Raw genomic sequence first — 23,204 nt, forward strand, 5'->3', positions numbered from 1 at the left:
GAGGGGTCGACCAATAATGCGCTTTCCGGTGCGGGGTCGCCATTTCAACACCTTGGGACCCCAACGTTATTAGAAGGCTCAAAGTCACTCAACATGGTAGAGCGAGCTATGCTTGGAGTTTCTCTGCGTGATCGAATCAGGAATGAGGAGATCCGCAGACGAACCAAAGTCACTGACATAGCTCAGCGAGTCGCAAAGCTGAAGTGGCAATGGGCAGGTCACATAGTTCGAAGAGCCGATGGCTTTCTAGTATTTCAGTAGATCCAGAAATTACCGCTACAACATCACAAACTTCACCTCCTTATAATATTAGTATAGATTTTTAATTGAATTGAATTGAATCAAAGAAACATGTACGAAAGAAACAAAACTTGGACATATACAATTCGATTGTTCTAAATTCTATCGAACAAATTGTACGATTCGGTTGTTCTATCAGAATCATTCCATTTCATTTGTCGCAACATTATTTGTGAACAAAGATTCTGTGTACACGCCGTTCCGTTTTCATTGTAAAAGAATTTTCCTTTGCCTGTGACAATAGGTTTAAATTAGGCTAGTTCGGAGCGTTCAGCGATTGTTCAAAGAGCTTGCGTTATATCATAGCTTTGAACAATGAGGGTGGGACTGCGACTGAGACCGCTATTTAGGCGCGGACGTTACCTCCCGGCTGTGAACTGTCTCTTCGTCATTAAGGCGTGGCGAAAATGTAAATAAAGGCCAGAGTTTGCGGTGTGGTGTGACACTTACTGGGTAGTGTATTATGCGATCTTAAGACTTAAAAGGCTGCGACACTGTCAATAGAACCACGCATAACTTAAAAAACTTGGAAGAGAAACCCAGCTGAAAATTGGCCGCAAATTAGGAAAATTATATAGAACTCATAAAGCCTCAAATTTCAAAGAAATCTATATTTGCCTAATCAATTAAATTACATTATTCGTATCCCTTCGACATAAAATTCATAGCATTATCTTATTTTTTAAATCTTTATCTGTGTCTAACTGACAGGCGACAGCTTAAATAAGGACTAACTTGACACATCTAATCAATGTGAGTTAATATTGATATTTGACTATGACATCTCATTCATTGATGGGCTTTGACGTTGACAGGCCGCGTTTACAAAGACAACTGACAGTCAGTAAAATACGCATCAAAGATGATATATTAATCACTATGATATGCATTTACAAAGCTAGTTTAGCATTCAGAGATTGAAAGACATAGAGCTCGTTTAAAATTAAATGTTTTTCCTTAATAGATAATATATTCTGATATACCTTTTAAAAAACTAGCAATAAGTATCTAATTTGTAAATTATTACTTTAAGCAGAGCCTTTACTTCGATACTAGTCAATACATCTACAGTCCAATCAGACTGAACGTGGCAAGAGTTCTTTTAATAAATCCATCAAAAGAATTAACAAGTCTGGCAGAAATGGATTTGAACTACATTGTATGCCACGAGGCGTTACGACGTCCGTAAATATAACCTTTGTACCTGCCATTTTGTTTGGACGCCATCCAAATAGGTTCCACCTGGATCCGTGAAGAATCGCTATATAAATCGCTCAATGGGACTTCGCCGTACATGAATATGAATTTAATAAAAATTCCTGCCCTGAGCGTGTCGCGAATCTTTTCACGAACGCTGAAGATATTATTTGCATTATTATAAATTGCGTACGTCTTTTGCCTACCCGACTATCTTCCTCACATTTCTGAAGCAATTATGTATTTTATTGTACTTACCTATAGATAATCATCATCATCATTATCAGCCGATGGACGTCCACTGCTGGACATAGGCCTCTTGCATGGCTCCCCGCAACCCGCTTGATATCCTCCGTCCACCTAGTGGGGGGTCAACCAACACTGCGCTTACTAGTGTGGGGTCGCCATTCCAGCACCTTGGGCGGTGGATAGTCTAAAAAAAGTGGTTGGAGCTAAGAAAACGCCTAGAGGTTCTATTTACGAAAAAGTCCACGATATAATTTTATGAGTCATCGTTTTTCCGACACAGTATGTTTGTGAAAGGCAGCCCGCCCGTAAATATTGGCTCGATCGAAGCGCCAAATACGCTCCACTTGGAGCCAGGCCAAATAGGCTTCGCAGACAGGCTGCAAGGGAATTCGTACAATAGAGCCTATATGAATATCATATAAATTAATCAAAATGCCGGAAGATGTAATGGAGGCTTTTTTTATTTCTATTTATATATATTTATTCAATTAAAATCAAATCAAAATTCATTTATATGTTAATTAGGCTTAGTTTACACTTTAGCACTTTCGAAACGTCAGGTAATAATAACATTTTTAGTTAACGGTGATAATGATTAGTCGAAAACTTAAAATTAAACTTACGAGGGTTCCAAACGGCGCCTTGGTCCGAGAAGAGCCCGCAACAAACTTACCATGATATAAGTATTTATACCTTCATATATACACATACATATATATACACACTATATATATGTATATATATAAATATAATTATTTATTATGTTCTTATTATTAATTATCAATTAGTAACACTTCTTCTTGTTGTTTCCGCCCGCGTCACCACATGGCTCCACGGAAGACCAGCGCTGCGCTGGTGCATCCATCACTAGCGTAGCACATGCTGAGTGGTGACCACTTTGGTACCACACACATCATTTTTTTGGATTTAATTTAATTATTAGTTTAATATCTTTAAATTATTAGTTTACTATATTTTTAAAATTTCTGTCTTTTGTTTTAGGTATTTGTTGTCTTTTGTGTATTATGTGTGTGTGTGTCCAAATAAAATAATTTTCTTTCTTTCTTTCTTTCTTTCTTTCATATAGCTTTCTCACGGGCGCAATTTTACTAGCAGACGCCCCGCGTAGTTCCCGTTCCCGTGAATATATGGAGATAAACACACTGGACACTCACAATAACGTGGCTTATTTTTAAAAGAATTTTCAGAATCCGTTCAGTAGATACAGAGATTACCAAGTATAGACTTAGCAGTAAAATTTTGGTAGAATAATTTAATAACAAACTAGTAATTATTAATATATTTATGTCAATATGACATACAAATATATCTATTGATGACAAGCCCTTTAAACGTTAATTATTTATTAAACATACTCGTAGGTAGGTACTCGTAATACCATAAAACCCTGAGTGGGTTAACAATAAAGTCCTATAAAAATACCCACCGAACATACCTCCTTCGCGCCTTAATTAATTAATACTATTAGTTTAATTAATTTAATATTGTCGCTTATTAATAAGTAAACATAAAACATCCACTTACGAGTAAATAATTTAAATTGTTAATTTTAACGCTAACTTAATATAAGCTTGTAGATACTTATTGTTATTTGTTAAATCATTTAACAAATAACAATAAGTATCTAATTTGTAAATGATTACTTTAAGCAGAACCTTTACTTCGGTACTAGTCAATACAAACAATCAGACTGAATATGTAATATATACGCATATTAATAAGTAAATATAAAACATCCACTTACGAGTAAATAATTTAAATTGCTAATTCTAACGCTAACTTAATATAGGCTTGTTGCTTGGATTGGCATTAACGTAGCGAATGTAGAACAAACACGAGGACAGTCAGGCACTGATACGATTAGCACCCGAATAGGAAAGGCCAAGGAATCGGAAAGCCTATATGCGCTGGCACGTCGTTTTTTTTTTTAATTAGCATAATAAGATGACCATTACCCGTGACACGATTGTAAGGCTGTTAAGATGACTTGTAAACGCAAATTATTTACATGTTTAAATTTATGATCATAGTTTCGCAACATTTTTTTTTTTTCATTTTTAGTTTCGCAAAAATTTGATACCCTTTGAATCTGTTTCAAGCTTTAAGTCTGTGTAAATCTGTTTTAAGTCTGTGTAAATTACTTCATCATCATCATATCAGCCGATGGACGTCCACTGCAGGACATAGGCCTTTTGTAGGGACTTCCAAACATCACAATACTGAGCCACCTGCATCCAGCGAATCCCTGCGACTCGCTTGATATCGTCAGTCCACCTGGTGGGTGGTCGGCCAACACTGCGCTTACCAGTGCGGGGTCGCCATACCAGCACTTTGGGACACCAACGTCCATCGGGTCTTCTAACTATGTGCCCCGCCCATTGCCACGTCAGCTTCGCAACTCGTTGAGCTATGTTGGTGACTTTGGTTCTTGTGCGGATCTCCTCATTTCTGATTCGATCACGCAGAGATCTCCTAACATAGCTCGTCCCATCGCCCGCTGTGTGACTCTGAGCCTTCTTATGAGGCCCATAGTTAGCGATCAAGTCTCGGAACCATAGGTCATCATTACTTATGATTAAGTAATTAATTGCTGGAGTTTTGGGTAGGTATTTGTGGCAAACGGAAAACTTGGTTGTGCATTCTTCTCTCGGGGGGAAGCACGTTCGAGGTTTGCGCCTCCTGCGTGCGGTGTCTTTGGAGAGTCTCCTGGGGGCTATTTTTGGGTTTTCTATATATATATATTGAGGTGTTCTTCGTTTATTTCATTGGTGATCATTGGGGTTCAGTTAGTATGTTCCGTGGTAGTGCTTTTCTGTCAGGTGGTCGGACGTGCCACTGCGCGATGTCCCTTAAATGGGGATGTTTATTTATTTATTTTTATCTTGAACTTAAAACATTTATTATTATTATTATTATTATTATAAACTTACCATCAGGTGAGATTGTAGTCATGGGCCAACTTGTCAAAAAAAAACGTATTGGACGCAACGTATCAAATGAAATTTTAGTTTTACGGTAGAAAACATCCGTTCGATGTGATTCAGTGGACGCACTTGTATGACTTTCTATACAAAGAATACTAAAATCTGTTTGATGCGATGCGTACGATGCATGCTATGTGGATCTGTGGACGCCCGCCGTTAGAAGAAACACGAACCATACTATAAATAAATAGGTAAGTACCATAAACAAACATAACCGCTTTAGTTTCGGCATTCGCGCATTTATTAATTATAAAAAAGCACGAACCGATGTTTGTTTGACCTATGAAATTTATTCGATAATTTTATTGCGGATCCCTGCGTTTTATTGCCCATTTACTTTGAAAATATTCGCCAACCGGCCGTAGTCTGGTAAACATAGGGTTGGTTGGTAATAATATTATGTACGACGGGTAGCTATTGCATCCTAACTAATATAAATGTGTTTGTTTGTTACGCTTTCACACCTAAATAATCCGATTTTAAAAATTCTTCACCAATGCCCACATCATCAACAAGTATCTATCTATACTTATAATGAAACTGGCCGAATTCTATACATTTTTCGCAATTTGAGATTTTACTTATACCATTTGTAACACCAAACGTTACCGTGGCATAACGGACGTCAGCGCCATCTAGAATCTATACTTATAATACGAATTCTGTACACTGAAGATATTTTGAAAATTTTTTAGTTTTTAGTTGTGGAAAATTAAGGAAAATAGAAATTTTAACACTTTTGATTTTTATTTAGGTACTAGATGAAGCCGCGCGGTTTCACCCGCGTGGTTCCGGTTGCCGTAGGAATATGGGGATAATATAGCCTATAGCCTTCCTCGATAAATGGGCTATCTAACAGTGAAAGAATTTTGCAAATCGGACCAGTAGTTCCTGAGATTAGCGCGTTCAATCAAACAAACAAACCAACTCTTCAGCTTTATAATATTAGTATTGATATATCGGCACTCATAATTATGTCGAAGCCATGCTCGCTGAAAAACCCGTAAAACTGCACCCAAGTGTAATGTTAAGTGCACGTTTTTATTTAATTGGCCGTAGAAATGTTATTTCGTGTTTAATGCCCGCGCCGTTTTGTTGATTTTGTTGAAATTAATACGCCTTTTGAGTTTTGAAACATTACGGTTACGGAATTAAGCGCACCGGCTGAGTTAACCGTTTATATTTAGCTTTTTTTTCTAGGAGTAGGTATAGGTTTAGTTTTATCGTAGGTATAACCTAACTTATGCACTAATGAAACTAAATAATAATAATATGCGCCCGAGTCCCGACCCAATTGTTTTTTTTTTCTTTTTTCGGCCACAGCGGCCAATCTCATGGTGAGATTAACTATGTACGCAAGAGATTATAGTGCACAAGTGTGTGCCCAAGCACAGGTGCCCAAGTTCTTTTCCCTCACTCCCACAGTCCGATGGGACGGCAGGCCGACACGACCGTTGAAAGATCAGCCCTGTAGCCAAGTAGCATGTCGATTCTCTTTCTACGATCGCAAACGCTTCGAAAAGTAGATGTATCTATGGGAATGACATTTGCTATCGACAGATCACGTGATCAAGATCTGTCATTCCCGTACGTTTTTCTAGTTTTCGAAGCGTTTGCGATTGTAGAAAGAAAATCGTCGTGCCACTTGGGTACAGGGGCAGGCTTTACGTGCTCTCCGAGGCTCGAGGTGTACCACCGCCAACTTCCCAACTCCTTTTCTTAAAAAAAAAATCCCAATAACGTATTTTTTCTGTAGCCTGACCTAGTATTCGTACCCTGGACCTCATTATCCATAGCTGAACCAGCTTACCACGGGACCAAAGAGGCAGTTTTACACTAAATAGCAATTGAACATTTTGCCATATAAAGGCAGTTTCGAGCAGCGGACAATATAAGCAATGCTTGGAGTATCTCTGTTAATCAGAAATGATTAACAGCGGAGATCCGCAAAAGAAACAAAGCAAAACATAAAACAACGATTTTAAAGCAAGTAGCGATAGGCGGGGATAATATCTACTTGGAATACGTTTAAAGGATCTTGGAGTTCCAAGCTGCTGGATCGACAATGCTGCTTTAATTTTGGATCTTTTTAAAAAAAAAATTCAACCGACATCAAATGACAAAAATAAATTAAAACCTAAAAATAACATCGTGTGTACCTTCTGATTACTTTGAAGGCGGTGCCAAGCTAGTGCCGTATTAATTAAAACAGTTTTAGAAAGAATTGTCTGAAAATCCTAAAACTTCATGATTGAAAACGGCTTGAGTTAATGCATCACTGTGTTGATTCCTTCTTCAAACAAAAGAAGAATTTTCAAAATTGGTTAAGAAAAGACGAAATATGAACAAACATTAAAAAACAAACATACTGGTCGTATTGAGAACCTCCTACTTTTTTTTGAAGTCGGTTAATAAAATAAACAAAATTACCGTCTAATAAAATGAAAATTAAAGAATAACGTATCGAAATATGAAGAAATAATGTTTTATGTTCCCAATTACCCCACTCGATAATATGTAATGCGTGAACATCAATAAAATCTTCAGCTTTTGATGTTGATGAAATAGGTCGAGAGGCTCTAAGTGGAATCGACCTAACACGTGAAGGTAATTTCAAACGTATATGAATTCAAAGAGATGGCTATTTGCAATACACACTTCAATACAAAAAAATTGAAATGAACCCCGATTGCAATAGCCGTGAGCTCGATGAATATCAGCGCCATATTATCCATCTAATGAATTTGCTAGGTTATAACCTGTTATAACTTTTAAATAATTTCAAACGGTCCAAGAACAATCGCGAAAAGAGCCGATGGACGTGGGGGTCCCAAGGTGCTGGAATGGCGACCCCGCACCGGAACGCGCAATGTTGGTCAACCCCCCACTAGGTGGACCGAAGACATCAAGCGGGTTGCAGGGAGCCGCTGGATACTGGTGGCTCGAGACCGTTTTGTTTGGAAGTCCATGCAAGAGGCCTATGTACAACAGTGAACGTCCATCGGCTGATAATGATGATGATGATGATGTTAGCGTAGGTGTAGGGTAGTTTAGGGGTAGGGTTTCATGCGGACGAAGTCGCGGGATTCCCCTAGTACGTACAGAACGCGAAAACAATAAAATTAAACATTCCTATCATGGCTATGGTTATTAGATTAAGTTGAGTACGCATGCACGACGCAATCCAATTAAAGGAATCCAATTATGCAGATCCATAGCTGGCCACGCCATCTTGCAAGGTTGTGGCCTTGACTTAAAAGGGCTGACAATCGGCGATCAATTGTCATTTTATGTTGAGACAGCAACCTTTTCTTATTGTTTCCTGCAGTAAGTAAAAGCTATTGTCTAGGCCAAGTACGTTGTTCTATTGACTTAGTAGGTTTATTTTGTTTCTTGGTATTTATTTGTATTAAGTTCTACCTGTTCTACTCTAGTTATAGCTATTAGAGGATGAAGGGAGTACTATTAAGTCAATAAAGTCTAAGGCCTGCTAGATGGAAGCACAAAGTTTTTTTTTTAAATTATGGTATGCACTACAGGTAAGTAAAAATTATGCAAAATGTATTCTGTATTGTTAATTGTTATTCTGTAACGATGTTTTTATAACTCGACAGAGTGAGTTTCGAATTCGTCTCTATCTTTCTCTGTCAATATTATGGTGTTAGTCATAGACACATAGAAGTGACATCGAGACTCACACTGTTGAGTTATAACCCACATGGTGGGGGTGTCGACCAGTACCTTGGGAACCCAACGTCCATAGACTCTTCGAACTACTTTGTGTCTGTCAGTATTTTACGAAAAATATTGAAAATTCATGTTGAATTTCACTCACGGTTCTTTGTTACAAGAAAGTCCAGAATTTAAAATGCACCTGAAACGTTGTAGGTCATATTTTAAGAGAATCTTGATTAAAAATATTTCCCCTTCACTATCCTAGAGGACAACACAAAACATTGCGCTCAGGAAATCCCTCTGGAGAATAATAATTCTTTTCTCTAGAAACCGGAAGAGCAATAAATAACAGAGTAAACTCTAGAGTATTGCACACGGGCGGGAATTTAAATAGATATTGCAGAAATAACGCTGACTTACTCGTATTTCCTGTAGACTGCTGTTTTTGTAATCCTGAATTGTATAAATTCTAGGATTTCATGCGCTCGTTGCAAAACTATTTTATACATTTTGTAGTAGATTAAAAATAACAAAAAAATATGCATCTACTAATATTATAAAGAGGTAAAGTATGTGGTTTTGTGGGGGGGGGGGGTTTGAGAGGTTGTAATCAATCCTGAATTGTATAAATTCTAGGATTTCATGCGCTTATTGCTTTTTGTAGTAGATTATATGCACTATAACAAAAATATATGCATCTACTAATATTATAAAGAGGTAAAGTTTGTTGTGTAGGAAGGACCAGGGGGGGGTTGGAGTTGTTGGGGCTAATCTCTAGAACTACTGATTCGATTTTGAAAAATCTTTTACAACTAAATATCCACGTTAGTTGTCATACGGGTGAAACTTTAGGGCGTCTGCTAGTATGTAAAGCTTAATTCTATCGTAAATAATATAATATGTATGTATCAAGCCAAAGTTGTTCTATTTACTTTTTTCAGTGACACAACCCTACTAATGGAATGGAATCCTGCTAATATTATGACCGCGAAAGTTTGTATGGATGTTTGGATGTTTGTTACTCTTTAACGCCGCTACTACTGAAGCGATTTGACTGAAATTTGGAATTGAAATAGATTTTGCTCTGGATTAACCACATATTACACTACTTTTTATTCCAAAAAAACCCGTGGTTTCCCGAGATTTGCGAAAACTGATGATTTTGATGATATGAATGTTTGTTACTCTTTCACGCCACGACTACTGAACCGAATTAGCTGAAATTTGGTATTGAGATATATTTTAGCATGAATTACCACATAGGCTACTTTTTATCCCGGAAAAATCCATGGTTCCCGAGGGATTTGTGAAAAACAAAATTCCACGCGGACGAAGTCGTAAGCATCCGCTAGAACTGAAATAATTTTTAAATAATATCGGGTTGGAACACAAATAACTGAACTTAATTTTTATTTTTTACTTTATTCTTGTAACAGAACTAGTATTCCTACTTTGTTCTATGGTAAAGTGGCACAATATTTTTAGTTACAGCGTTTGACGGCACGGAAAGAGTAGCAACTTCCGTTTTAAATGCGCGCTGTTTTCGCAAAGTTTTCCGATAGCAAAATGGAATAAAAATAAACAAGTTGACCTGATTTGGTTTTACAGATATTTATAAATCTACTTAAATATATAAAAGCAAAAGGTTAGAAGAAATATCGAAAACTGCTTGATGTTCAGAGATGAAGGAGATGGTCCATTTCGGGTCCACTCTTGTACCCGTATCATTAAAATTAAAAATTACAGGGTATTTGTTAAAATCTAAATAAGTGAATAAATTTAACTAATTATAAAGAATTTAATGAAATTAAAACTTAAGTTTTTGAGTTATATCAAGATAGCGCCCATAAAGCAACTATGACATGACGTTTGACAGCAAACGTCAAAACGACTATTGCGTTGAAAACGTCATCAATCCGCCTTTGTTACCCATATTAGTGTTGCATTTCTTGGGAGAGAATGAATATTATTTCGAAATAATTAAAGTGAATTCGTTGATTTGTGTAATAAAAAATTGGTAAAAAAAAATATTTTCTATTCTTTCCGCCAGGGTACAATGACTGATCCTGGGCTCCATACAATTTTGGACCATCTCCTTTGGCAGGGAAAATTTATAGTTAGTAGACAGACATCGTTATCGTACGAGTTTCATATGCTCACTGTTGAGCACAAGCCTCCTCTCAGAATGTGAGGGATTAGGCCAATAGTCCACCACGCTGGCCCTATACGGATTGGCATACTTCAGACACGTAGAGAATGCAGAATTTTTCAATGTTTCCTCACGATTTTCTTTCACTGTTTGAGATACCTACGTGATATTTAATTTCCTAAAATGCATTAATATATTTAACTGCAAACATTTTTCAAGGGAATAATGTTAAACAAAAAACCACCAGAATAAAATCGTATTGGCAAACACGGTTTACGGTAACACAAAGAACTGTTTTCTTTATACAAAGTACACTATAGCTTCATTCATAAAAAAAACTATACAATTGAGCATTCATTGTGGCAACTTAAAACGTCTACGAGAGAAAAAAAGTTATCAACTGCCCCTACTTAGTGAAGTACCCACCCACTTGGCAACTCTCCGATACCATCTCAGCTAATGGCCGCAAAAAGTCTCCTCTCTCTCCGTATTTTCATTTGCAATAAATCAAGTATTCGCTGCGACAAATTGGTGAAAAAAAGCCTCCTGATTTATGGTCGTTAATTTTCATTAATGTGCTTCGGGAGTTCTTGAATAATAATTTTGAGGGAGAAAATTTCTTTGTGCAGGAACTATTTTGCATGTTTTCCGAGGCTATAAATTGAAAAAAATATGAGGAGGACCTTTAATGTAATTTCTTTGTTCGTTGTCTGAAACAACGGTTATTATGGAAGTGGATCTAGAGCTAGATATGAAAACAAAAGGCAGAGTCGATTTGCTTCTATTTTATTTGAAATTTCTCGTTCCCGTAGGAATACGGGGATAAAAAATATAGCCTATAGCACTCGGGGATAGGGATATCTTCCAAACAATGAAAGAATTTTTCAAATCGGTTCAGTAGTTTCGGAAATCGGTTCAATGCAAACAAACAAACAATCAATCAAATCTTTCCTCTTTACAATATAATATTAGTATAGAAAAATAATTTCGATCTTTTGATTTTAGAGTTAGATTGTTGAAACTGAAATTAATGGAAAATAATAATGGGTAATTAATCATTGTGCAAACAGAAATTATTTTAATTTTTAATAGTTTTACCGAGTATCGAATTTATTATTTCTACATAGCATAGCATGTTTTTCGCTTGCGTACTTCACGTTTCCGTGGGAATTAAGAAACAGGGATTAAACATAGCCTATCTCTGTTACTCGCAGATAATGTAGCTTTCCATTTGTGAATGAATTTTTAAAATCGGTCTAATAATTTAGCATGCTGTTGGCTACAAGCAAACTAAAAATCTTTCCTCTTTATATGTATTTGTGCATATGGAGACCCAGCATTCACTAAACATTACTCACACACCACACCTACTCGATCTCGAAAGCGCAAAGACCTTCGATGACTCATAATTAGTAAGCCTCTCGGTAACTGTGAAATCATCAAAAGCCATTGATTATGTAGTTGTTAATTAGTAGACTGTAACACTACTCATAGATCTGTAACTTCCAAAAATATAACTTTGATTAAAAAGAAAATTGGAAAAGTCAATTCAATTCTAGACTTTTGCGTCAGAAATTCTTTCAACCTATTTCAACGGCTATTTTGTAGTAGGCCAGGCCTTCCTCCTTACAGTGTTAATTATAAAATCATTAATAGTAAGAATGCTTAGATCCACTCAGGGGACGATGAATCGAATCATAAGTTCATTTATTTCTATTAGGCTTAGTTTACAAGCACTTTCGAAATGTCAGGTAATAATTAATTAGACTAGCGGACGCCCGCGACTTTGTCCGCGTGGAATTTACTTTTTCTCAAATCTCTTGGGTTTTTTCGGGATTAAAAGTAGCCTATGTGCTAATCCAGACTATAATCTATCTCTAATTCAAATTTCCGGCATCGATTCAATAGCCGAGGCGTGTATGAGTAACAAATACTCATACCATCATAATTTTCGTAAATCTCGTGAATCCAAGGATTTTTTCGGGATAAAAGTCGCCTATGTGTTAATCCAGAGTAAAATCTATTTCCATTCCAAATTTCAGCCAAATCGGTTCAGTAGTTGCGGCGTTAAAGAGTAACAAACATCCAAACATCCATACAAACTTTTGCGTTTATAATATTAGTTGGAAAACGGTGATAATCATAATCTTCATTATCAGCCGATGGACGCTTACTCTGCCAAACATTTTTATAATTTAATCACAATCTAGGTCGTGGTGCTAATGACAGGCGAGTGAATCAATCAATCAATCAACGTCGATCACTTGCGTTGCGTCCGGTTGGACATTGTAACGAATACTTTTTTTTATATATTTTAAGGCATATTCATAATTATCATCATTGCCGACAGCCAATCATTCGATCGGTCTGATCGAATCAGAGGTGAGGAGATCCGCGGAAGAATCAAAGTCACTGACATAGCTCAACGAGTCTTGAAGCTGAAGTGGCAATGCGCCGGCCACATAGTTCGAAGAGCCGATGGACGTTGGGGCCCAATGTGCTAGAATGGCGACCCCGCATCGGAATGCGCAGTGTTGGTCGACCCACCAAGGATATCAAGCGGGTTGCAGGAAGCCGCTGGATGCTGGCGGTTCGAGACTGATGTACTTGGAAGTCCACGCAAGAGGCCTATGTCCAGCGGTGGATAATGATGATGATGATCATCATTGCCAGCCGATGGACATCCACGGCTGGACAGAGGCCGTTTAAGGACTTGTAAATACAATGGTCATGAGCCGTCATTATCCAACGGCTCCTTTGAACCCGCTGGATGTCGTCAAACACATCGGTTTCGCGGTCGCCATTCCACGTTGGAACCCTAACGTCCATCGGCTCTTCGAACTATATGCCCCGCCCATTTCCACTTCAGCTTCACGACTCATTGAGCTATGAAGGTGACTTAAGGACCTACAACAAGGCTCTGAAATAAATTTAGAACATGACTTCATACAGCCATCCATAAAGGATGAAATTATGAGCAATCGACGCATGGGTTCTAGACCGCGGAGTGAATAACAAATTGACTCTGTGAATATTAATTAGGTATTACTGATGCAATACACGTGACTGTACCTTCGGTAATTCAATCGTTTTATTTGCATTGTGTCTTTCCATTAAGATGGAGTATATACCTAGCTACAAAATTCATATTCGTTTTTATGTACCTAAGCTTAGTTTACAAGCAATTTTGAAAAGTCAAGTTTGTTATTTTGTTTTTCTTCTGTTTATATACCTACTCAGTATTTAATTTTATGCATTGGGAGGTCCAAAATTACCACTATCATAAATTAGTCAAGGCAGACAATCTATACTAATATTATAAAGCTGAAGAGTTTGTTTGTTTGCTAATCTCAGGAACTACTGGTCCGATTTGAAAAATTCAGGGTTAGATAGCCCATTTATCGAGGAAGGCTATAGGCTCTATAGCCTATCTTGGTATTCCTACGGCAACGGGAACCACGCGAGTGAAACCGCGCGGCGTCTGCTAGTTGTTTAGATATATTTTTTAATTTTGTATTCATTAGGTACGTACTGTATTAAAATATTAAAATAAAATAACTGATGAATAGATAATTGAGGAATAAGTACGTTTATTCTTATTTACATTTAATTTACAAATTTAGCTGTCCTTTTTAATTAATTACTATGTTTTCGCAGTAACTCATACCTTTTAATTATTCTTTACAAGTTCGCCCTTGACTACAATCTCACCTGATAGTAGGCGATGATGCCATCTAAGATGGAAGCGCGCTAACTTGTTTGAAAGAGGAAGAAAATCCACACCCCTTTCAGTTTCTACACGACTTCGTACCAGCTAGGCTATTCTGTAACGATATTTTTATAGCTCGTAATTGCGAGTTTCGAATTCACCTCTATCTCTCTCTGTTTAACACGATACTAAAGAATGAGAAAGATTGCGGACAATTCGAAACTCGCAGTTGCGAGTTATACAAAACATCGTTAAAGAATAGCCGTGCAGAATCGCTTGGCGGTACGTCTTTGTCGGTAAGGTGGTCACTAGCCATGGCCAAAGCCTCCTGCCTACCAGCCTGGACCAATAAGGAATACCTCAATCGGTTTAGAAATCGGATGTTTGTTGACAAAAAAAAAAGATACCGGTCAATTAGAGACCTCCTCCTTTTTGAAGTCGGTTATAAATTAATTTGATTTTGAACGCTTCGGTGTGTCTTTAGCTTTAAGTCCAGGGTGACCTATTCGAATATCTAGACACGCATTGCACATCATACCATGTAGTGCGTAATTGGAATTGTTGTGAAGGTTGAACTGTGTGGACAAATGCCAGTTCCTTAATTATTATTTACTTGATAAATTTGTCTTCCTAATGGTATCGTGTCACGTACATCTAAACTAATATTATAAAAAGGTAAGATTTGATTGTTTGTTTGTGTTAAACGAATTTATTCCGACACTACTGAGCCGATTTTAAAAACTCTTTCACTAATAGCAAGCTACATTATCAGCGAATAACATAAATCATATTTTATCCCCGTATTTCCACGGTGATGGGAATTAATCGGATGAAACCGCGGGACGTCGGCTAGTAGTAGTATGAGGTAAGATTTGATTGTAAGTTTGTTAACACGAATAGGCTCCGAAACTATAGTATGCGCATTATCATCTGAGTCGTCCGGTCATAAAAGTCAAAAAAGATAGGAATGTGCAGCGCGCCTACCTGCGCACCCTAATTATCGATAAACGGCTACCTGCGCACGTGCTAATGATGAGTCAATAATGATTTGGACGATTCTGATTGGTCGGTTTCTAATGTAATTGCATTGCGTATTTTTTTGCTATAAATGTGTTTACTGCAATTAAATAAATACATTCATGTGTTACTCGTTGCGCACTATGGATACTAATATATAATAAATTTGGCAGAAGACGAAGATTCTGATGATGAAGACTCAGATGAAGATTAATTTTATTTAGTTAATAATTATATAATATGAAATATGTATTATATTAAATCAAATATTGTTAATTTTTTTAATTTTGTGAACAAGATACGATAATAAACTTTACTTATCGATAATATGTCTTTCATTGTTACACCCTTCACTAGACGGCTCCATAAGACCCATAAGTGCAAGCGAGATAGATATAGAGAAATGATTTATGGCCCTAAGACTCAGTTGTTAATGCTATTAGTATAGTAACCGATTTTAAAAATTCTTTCACCAATAACAAGCTACATTATCAGAGAGTAACAAAGGCTACTTTTTCCCGTATTCCCACGGGGGAACTACGCGGGTGAAACCGCTGGCTAATCAATGCTGCTAGTTGATTTTTTTTTTTTTTGAGACAAATCTGTACTAAAATGACACGTGGTGACGATGGTCATCATCATCATCATCATATCAGCCGATGGACGTCCACTGCAGGACATAGGCCTTTTGTAAGGACTTCCAAACATCACGATACTGAGCCACCTGCATCCAGCGAATCCCTGCGACTCGCTTGATGTCGTCAGTCCACCTGGTTGGGAGTCGGCCAACACTGCTCTTACTAGTGCGGGGTCGCCATTCCAGCACTTTGGGACCCCAACGTGACGATGGTATATCATGTTTATTAATTAAGTAATTTGTAAATTAGTAATGGTACGGTTTAGTTAAACACTTAAGTACTTAGGTAAGACCTGAATAATTAAGATACCACAGTATTAGCATATATAAACAATGTCGATTTTTCGATCGTTTCGTATTAATATTAGTTGTAGTATACAAAATTAGGTATACATATAAAAAGTATAGTCTTTAAAAGTACGTAGGTACGTACGTAATGTACGTATTGTATGGGTATTAAATTATTTAATTCGTTGCCTGAAAACATGAAATTATTGCCCTATATAAGATTTAAACCTAGAATTCTTTAAAAAATAAATAAAAAAAATTGTAATGTGACATTTTTAGTGCTTATTACTTTTTGCGGTTATTTTGTAGGCACGTAAAATATCTATAGTATAAAAGGTCTTTGAGGTACTAACAATCAGTCAAATGACAAGTGTAACTGTCAGTGAAATGTCATTTTACGTAAAATGACATTTCAGTGACAGTTGCACTTGTCATTTTACTGACTGGAATTAATCCTCCGACTATAGGTATTAGGTAATGTACTCAAAAGAATTACTTCACAACCTGAATTCACAAATGTTTCACTTTGAAAATGTGTTCAGTGTAAAAAAAAATAATAAAACCATTTAGATAACCACATATTTCGTTATTCATATTTGCGGTTTCACGAAACGCCGATACATAAATTAAAACTCGATAAAAAGAACTATTAACATACCAGTATGCGAAACGGTGAAAAATACAGTTGTTATGCATAATTTTACTGTACCTACCCACATATTGCTGTTGTTTTGAGTTTCTGCGCGATGCTGCAACGATATTTTTTTAATTTGACCTTCGTGGCGCTGTGGTAGGCGCGGTGGATTTACAAAACGGAGGTCCTGGGTTCGATCCCCGGCTGGGCCGATTGAGATCTTCTTAGGTCCAGGTCTGGCTGGTGGGAGGCTTCGGCCGTGGTTGGTTACCACCCTACCGGCAAAGACGTACCGCCAAGCGATTTAGCGTTCCGGTACGATGTTGCGTAGAAACCGAAAAGAGGTGTGGATTTTTATCTTCTTCCTAACAAGTGAGTCCGCTTCCATCGTAGACTGCATCATCACGTACCATCAGGTGAGGTTGTAGACAAGGGCCAACATGTAAATAAAAAAAAAATCTCACTTATCAATATATTATGATAAAATAACCGGGACCGATGGTTCAGTTTAGAGGCGTAGATTGTACCTTAGTGACAGAGTAGTAAGTAGTTGTAGTAGCCCAAACTGGGCTACTACAGTAACTGGGAATATTCATCATCGTCATCTCAGCCGATGGACATCCAGAACATAGGCTATTTGTATAGGGACTTCCAAACATCACGATCCTGAGCTGCCTGCATCCAGTGAATCCCCGGAACTCGTTTGATGTCGTCAGTCCATCTGGTGGGGGGTCGATCAACACTGCGCTTTCTAGTGCGGGGTCGCCATTACGCCATATCACGCCAACATTATAAATTAGACTAATATATAGAAAACATTTTTTTGTTTGTAGCGAATAGGCTCCGAAACTACTAGATTAATTTTAAAAAATAATCAATCGAAAGCTAAATTACCAGAGAGTAATACGGGCTATATTAGAGTAGGGATAGTTGAAAGTTTACATCGAGTTTCACGAAGACGGAGTCGCGGGCGTCCGCTAGTATCTTATGAAAAACTAGCCTACGCCCCGCGGTTTCATCCGCGTTTATGCCGTTCCCATCGGAATACGGGAATAAAATACATATAATCCATGAACCTCATAAATAACATGACTTTCTATTGCTGAAAGAATTTTAAAATCAGTTCTTAAAAGTACCCGCTATAAGCTCACATACACAAAGTTTCATCATTCATCATTATCAACCCATATTTGGCTCACTGCAGCACGAGTCTCCTCTCAAAAGGAGAGGGGTTAGGCCAATAGTCCACTACGCTGGCCCAATGCGGATTGGCAGACTTCATACACACAGAGAATTAAGAAAATTCTCTGATAATATACAGATTGCCTCACGATGTTTTTCATTCACCGTTTGAGACACTTGATATTTATTTTCTTAAAATGCACACAACTGAAAAGTTTGAGGTGCATGCCTCGGACCGGATTCGGACCCACACCCTACAGAAACGGAGGCAGAGGTCATATCCACTGGGCAATCATGCCTACCACAAAATTTTCCTCTCTTAATAATATTAGTACTTTTAGTTTAGTTCGACCAACAACTTAAGAAGCTTTCAACTTTCTTTCTTAACTGTTGGATCAAGAGTCGGATACAGAAGGCAGTGATTCTTGAGGCGGCGCGTATTGTGAGGAGGTTCCTCACTCTGGACCCCTGACCACCGGTTGCTTGGGCACTCAAATATCCCGCACCGGGAGGGTTTATTTTTTTTATAAATTTTTAATAGTGTATTCTTTTAGTTTAGTAAAAATTGGATTTTGTAAATGTTCTAAACCAATTGTTTTTCTCTATTTCCAGGTAGTGTTGGTGTTCATTCTGAGTATAGCATCGCTCATCATCTACTTCATCGACGCGTCCAGGTAACACCCATTCCTTTAACTAGTATAGATGCAAAATGTAGCTTAAAATATTAATTATAAAATATCTTGTAATGCTGAATTCATAAGGAATACGTGAGTGCCACAAATCAATGTGATATCAAATGTTTTGCTGGTCATAGTATATGTTAGCTTCTGTACTGGGCTTGTGCTGATAGTAGTCAAGATATTGCAATAACAAGTGCAATGAAATTCTGCTAAAAAGTACACATATTCACACACTGTTGCTAGATATTTGTGTGGTGGCTAAAGAATTTTGTAGGCTATCTAAGTGCCGTATCACAGGTTGTATAAAAGTCACTTGCTAACACTACCTACCTAAAAATATAGTACCTGTATTAAGGCCTTGACAAGAAGAAAATGCTCTTAACTCTGCTAACAAATGCTATACGCACAGATTTAAAGAGATGTAATATAGATGATATTAAGAAATGTTGTATAGAAAATATCTGCAACTTGGCTAGGCCTGCAGGTATATTTAATATGTCCTGGTGTCGAACAAATGTTGCAATTATACAGTGGTAGTAACTTTGTGTATTTGACCTATTAGAGGTGCTGTGTATATATGTATGTGTATTGTGTTACGGCCCTTAAATCTCTCTTGACTGGTGTCCGCTAGCCCTAACAACTAGCTGGTATCTGTATTAGAAGCTTACACGTATGTTGGAGTGTTGTGTTCAGACTCTACGCATTCTCCATGTAAACATGTGATGTTTGTTTTTAGCGAGGAGGTGGAACGATGCCAGAAATGGAGTGACAATATTACTCAGCAAATCGACCTTGCCTTTAACATATTTTTTATGGTCTACTTTTTTATACGAGTAAGTATATATTAATATTCATTTGCATACAACTCATAAACTCAAAATCGAAATCAATGAATCATGTTCAACACATGACAATATGAAAATGTGTTATTCTTGTTACTGGTATTTCATTCGTCATGACTGTATTGTTTAATATGCGTAAGATGATAATCCACACCCATTTTTCTACACAAAAACGTACCGGAACGCTAAATCGCTTAGCGGTACGTCTTTGAAGGTAGGGTGGTAACTAGCCACGATAGAAGCCTCCCACCAGCCAGACCTGGACCAATTAAGAAAACCTCAATCAACCCAGCCGGGGATCGAACCCTCGGTCTTGTAAATCCACCGCGCATACCACTGCCCCTAATAAGCCTTCAAAATCTTTGACATCGGCTGGATTTTGAGATTGGATTGATATATTTAACGCCTAATTATCATCTAGGTCAAGACACTATCTATTAATTTTTAATATATTTGAATAAATTTATATTGATAAGGTATTTTAAAACATGTTTTTTTGTTTCAGTTTATAGCAGCTAGTGACAAACTATGTTTCATGCTCGAGATGTATTCATTTGTAGATTATTTCACGATACCCCCATCCTTTGTATCAATATACCTGGATAGAACGTGGATAGGTAAGTGTGGCCTAATCTTATACAAAGATTTTGGAAAACAGAAACTGTTAGAATACATATGATATTGAAAAACAAGGCTTTAAATAGCAGATAGTTTGCAATTCCGAATTGACAATTTTGCTCCGATGTAATGATAACTTGTAAATGCATTAATCAACATAGACATCTATGGACCAGCCTCTGTAGCCAAGTGGCACGTCGATTCTCTTTCTACGATCGCAAACGCTTCGAAAAGTAGAAAAATTTATGGGAATGACATTTGCTATCGACAGGCCACATTGATCAAGATCTGTCATTCCCATACATTTTTCTATTTTTATCTAAGGTCCATTTACCTACACGAGAAGGTATATGGACCTTAGAGTCGCTAAGCTAGTCCAATACGGGTTGGATATGCAATCATCATCATCATCATCATATTAGCCGATGGACGTCCAGTGCAGGACATAGGCCTTTTGTAGGGACTTCCAAACATCCTGTTTTGTTTTGTCGGTCCACGTACAAAGATTTGCCAGATACTGACCACGCTGGGCATGCGGATTGGTCGGAAGTGCAATAATGAATTTAAAATGAGGTTTTCCTTTTGGCAGCATTTATCTACCAAAAAAGCGGTAGTTACTACAAAGTTAGACTTGACTTTTCAAAATTGCTTGTAAAGTAAAGTAACCTTTTGTGAACTGTACACAATACGAAAATTTAAACAGGAAAATTGTAAGAAATGTTCTAAAGTTAAATGGAATATTAAAGAATTTAAAAATGGGTCCATCCGGTTCTAACTACAAGCAATTATCTCCTATTTTATCTCCTATTTCAATGGTTTATCATCAATCACATGTGATTAATTTCGCCAAGGTTGTTTAGCAGACACGGAATTTTTTGGAATCGTATTTAAATTGTAAAAATATCAATCAGTTGTTGGGATACTCGTATTTGCAGAAAATTTACCCCCTTTTTATTTCTTAGTATTTTATGCAAGCAGAACGAAACTACAAATTGTTGTTCTGAATCGAATGTTCATATTTTCCCGGTATTGCTATACAAAGTTGGCGAATAAAGGTAAACTTGTGAACTAGGGTAAACCATTGCAACTGGATACTGCTGCTTGTATTTAAACAGACCCAGTTTTTAAAATATTTCATATTCCTTCTCATTTAAGATAACTTTTCTTATCATCTTCTTTTTTAATTTTTTATGTTCTGTAGTTCACGAAAGGCATAAAATAAATAAATTGTCTGGATGTTTATAAAATAAAAAAGGTTTTCAAAGTTTTTAAATTCCAAGTCTTTACATGTTATTTCGAAATGAATGACATCTTATATATTTTCCGTAATTGCTATAAAAAGTTGCAGACTAGTCTTGTTCCGTAAAATAATTACTCTACATGTAATAGTTCAGTTTCGAGAATTGTATAACTAACCTCTTCCAAAATCTTATTATCTATTTTAAAATTACGTTATATCATTTAATGTACAAATATTTCTCTTTTCCCCAGGGCTAAGGTTTCTTCGAGCTCTACGTTTAATGACCGTGCCTGATATTTTGCAGTACCTCAATATATTAAAGACATCGAGCTCAATTCGTTTGGCGCAATTAGTTTCTATCTTTATATCAGTATGGCTTACGGCAGCGGGAATTATTCATTTAGTAAGTGATATTTTATCTTTATCTACGTCTATTCTCAATGGTGATGAATGTATATGTGCTTGATTATTGTTGCAATTAGTTGTTTCAATTGAGCTACTTGACCTTTGACGATATTATTACTTGTAATGTGTGGCTCTCTGTGAATCTGAGCTGTGCAAATTAACGTCGACTTGAAAGATTGAGCTCGTAATAATACTGACCCGGAAGATCAGTGCCGTTTGTTATACTACCAAGTGCCATTTAGTAAAGTAACAACGAGATTGTCAGCCTGTATTAGCCAGATTTTCGTGACTTTGTAAAAGGTCAAAGTTTGTCAACTTCGCTCTTGCCAAAAGTTGGGAACTATGGACGTTGGATTGCAAAGGCTTTACAGCGACCGTCTAAGAGAAGAGACCCTGAACCATCCAAGGGTAAAGCGTTTTTTTTATATTTTCACCGGTATAATGCTCTAAAGATATGAGGAATCAGATCTCTACTCCCCAGTCACTTAACTTTTTTATAGTAATAATGGACGTGCAAAGCAAATGGCCAATAAAAAACCTATGGAAAACCGCTAGGTTTTCTATTTACTGTCAGGAGTACGTCCTAATAGTGCGCTGTTTTCAATTTTGTGACAACCCTTCGAAAAACATCGATAAGATCCAACTTTGAGGGTCTGTAGCGACAGGTTGCAATAAAGCTAATTGTCTGGCGACTGAAGACATGATTTCTGCAGATATCCTGTTAAAAATTGTAAAATAAATTCGTCTTATAGGTATCTGGACAATTGACGGCCTGAAACCTTTGAAACCTAAGCTTAGTTAGCTACCGCCACCACTGTCCAAAATCCATCGTTGCTCTTTGTACTATGGTAAGGAGCATAGGCTGACAAACTTTTAGCTTTTCTGAAATGACGAGGTTATCATAGGATTTTTGTCCAATTGGTATGCTACCAAGTCCAAAATGCATCCGCTGTAAAGTGCAAATTTTAATCTAACTCTCAAGACATAAATATTCTTGCGGTAGGCTGTGAGACAGAAGTTTTGATTAATATCTACACTGTTAAGGTTAAGCATTCGTAAATAGTGCCTTGAATCCGCTCTATCCACAATAAAAAGCTGTGTCGATTACTAAGAATACCTTTGGTAATTTTGTTACGAATCCCATCACCACACTGAGTTAGAAAAACAAGTTGCTACATAGTCACCCAATTGAAAGTAAATTAAGTGGTAATCGTGTGACATAAAAGAGAATTAGCTGAGTTGAGAACTTCTATAAATTGCCAGTTTGGTGGCATCACTTTCATTAAGTTGCCGTTTGAACAATCAAGGCCAAACCATGTGATTTGTCAGACACAGCATCCAACTGTGAATATAGATTAGATACCTTTGCCTTAAATA

General features: G+C 37.0%; 1 protein-coding gene across 19 annotated transcripts in view; it reads left to right on the forward strand.

Moving 5' to 3' along the window:
* LOC112043486 (calcium-activated potassium channel slowpoke) overlaps positions 1-23,204 on the forward strand; it is a 96,455-nt gene that overhangs the window by 44,233 nt on the left and 29,018 nt on the right. For 18 of the 19 annotated variants that reach the window (XM_052884887.1, XM_052884888.1, XM_024078932.2 and 15 more), the window contains exons 2-5: positions 18,655-18,716; positions 19,459-19,555; positions 20,070-20,181; positions 21,674-21,825. In XM_052884887.1, coding sequence (XP_052740847.1) covers positions 18,655-18,716; positions 19,459-19,555; positions 20,070-20,181; positions 21,674-21,825 — 423 coding nt within the window. The remainder of the gene's footprint in view (positions 1-18,654; positions 18,717-19,458; positions 19,556-20,069; positions 20,182-21,673; positions 21,826-23,204) is intronic. The other variant, XM_052884894.1, reaches the window with a different exon arrangement.

Source organism: Bicyclus anynana, chromosome 12 (assembly GCF_947172395.1).
Source record: "Bicyclus anynana chromosome 12, ilBicAnyn1.1, whole genome shotgun sequence".
NCBI classification, from domain to species: domain Eukaryota; kingdom Metazoa; phylum Arthropoda; class Insecta; order Lepidoptera; family Nymphalidae; genus Bicyclus; species Bicyclus anynana.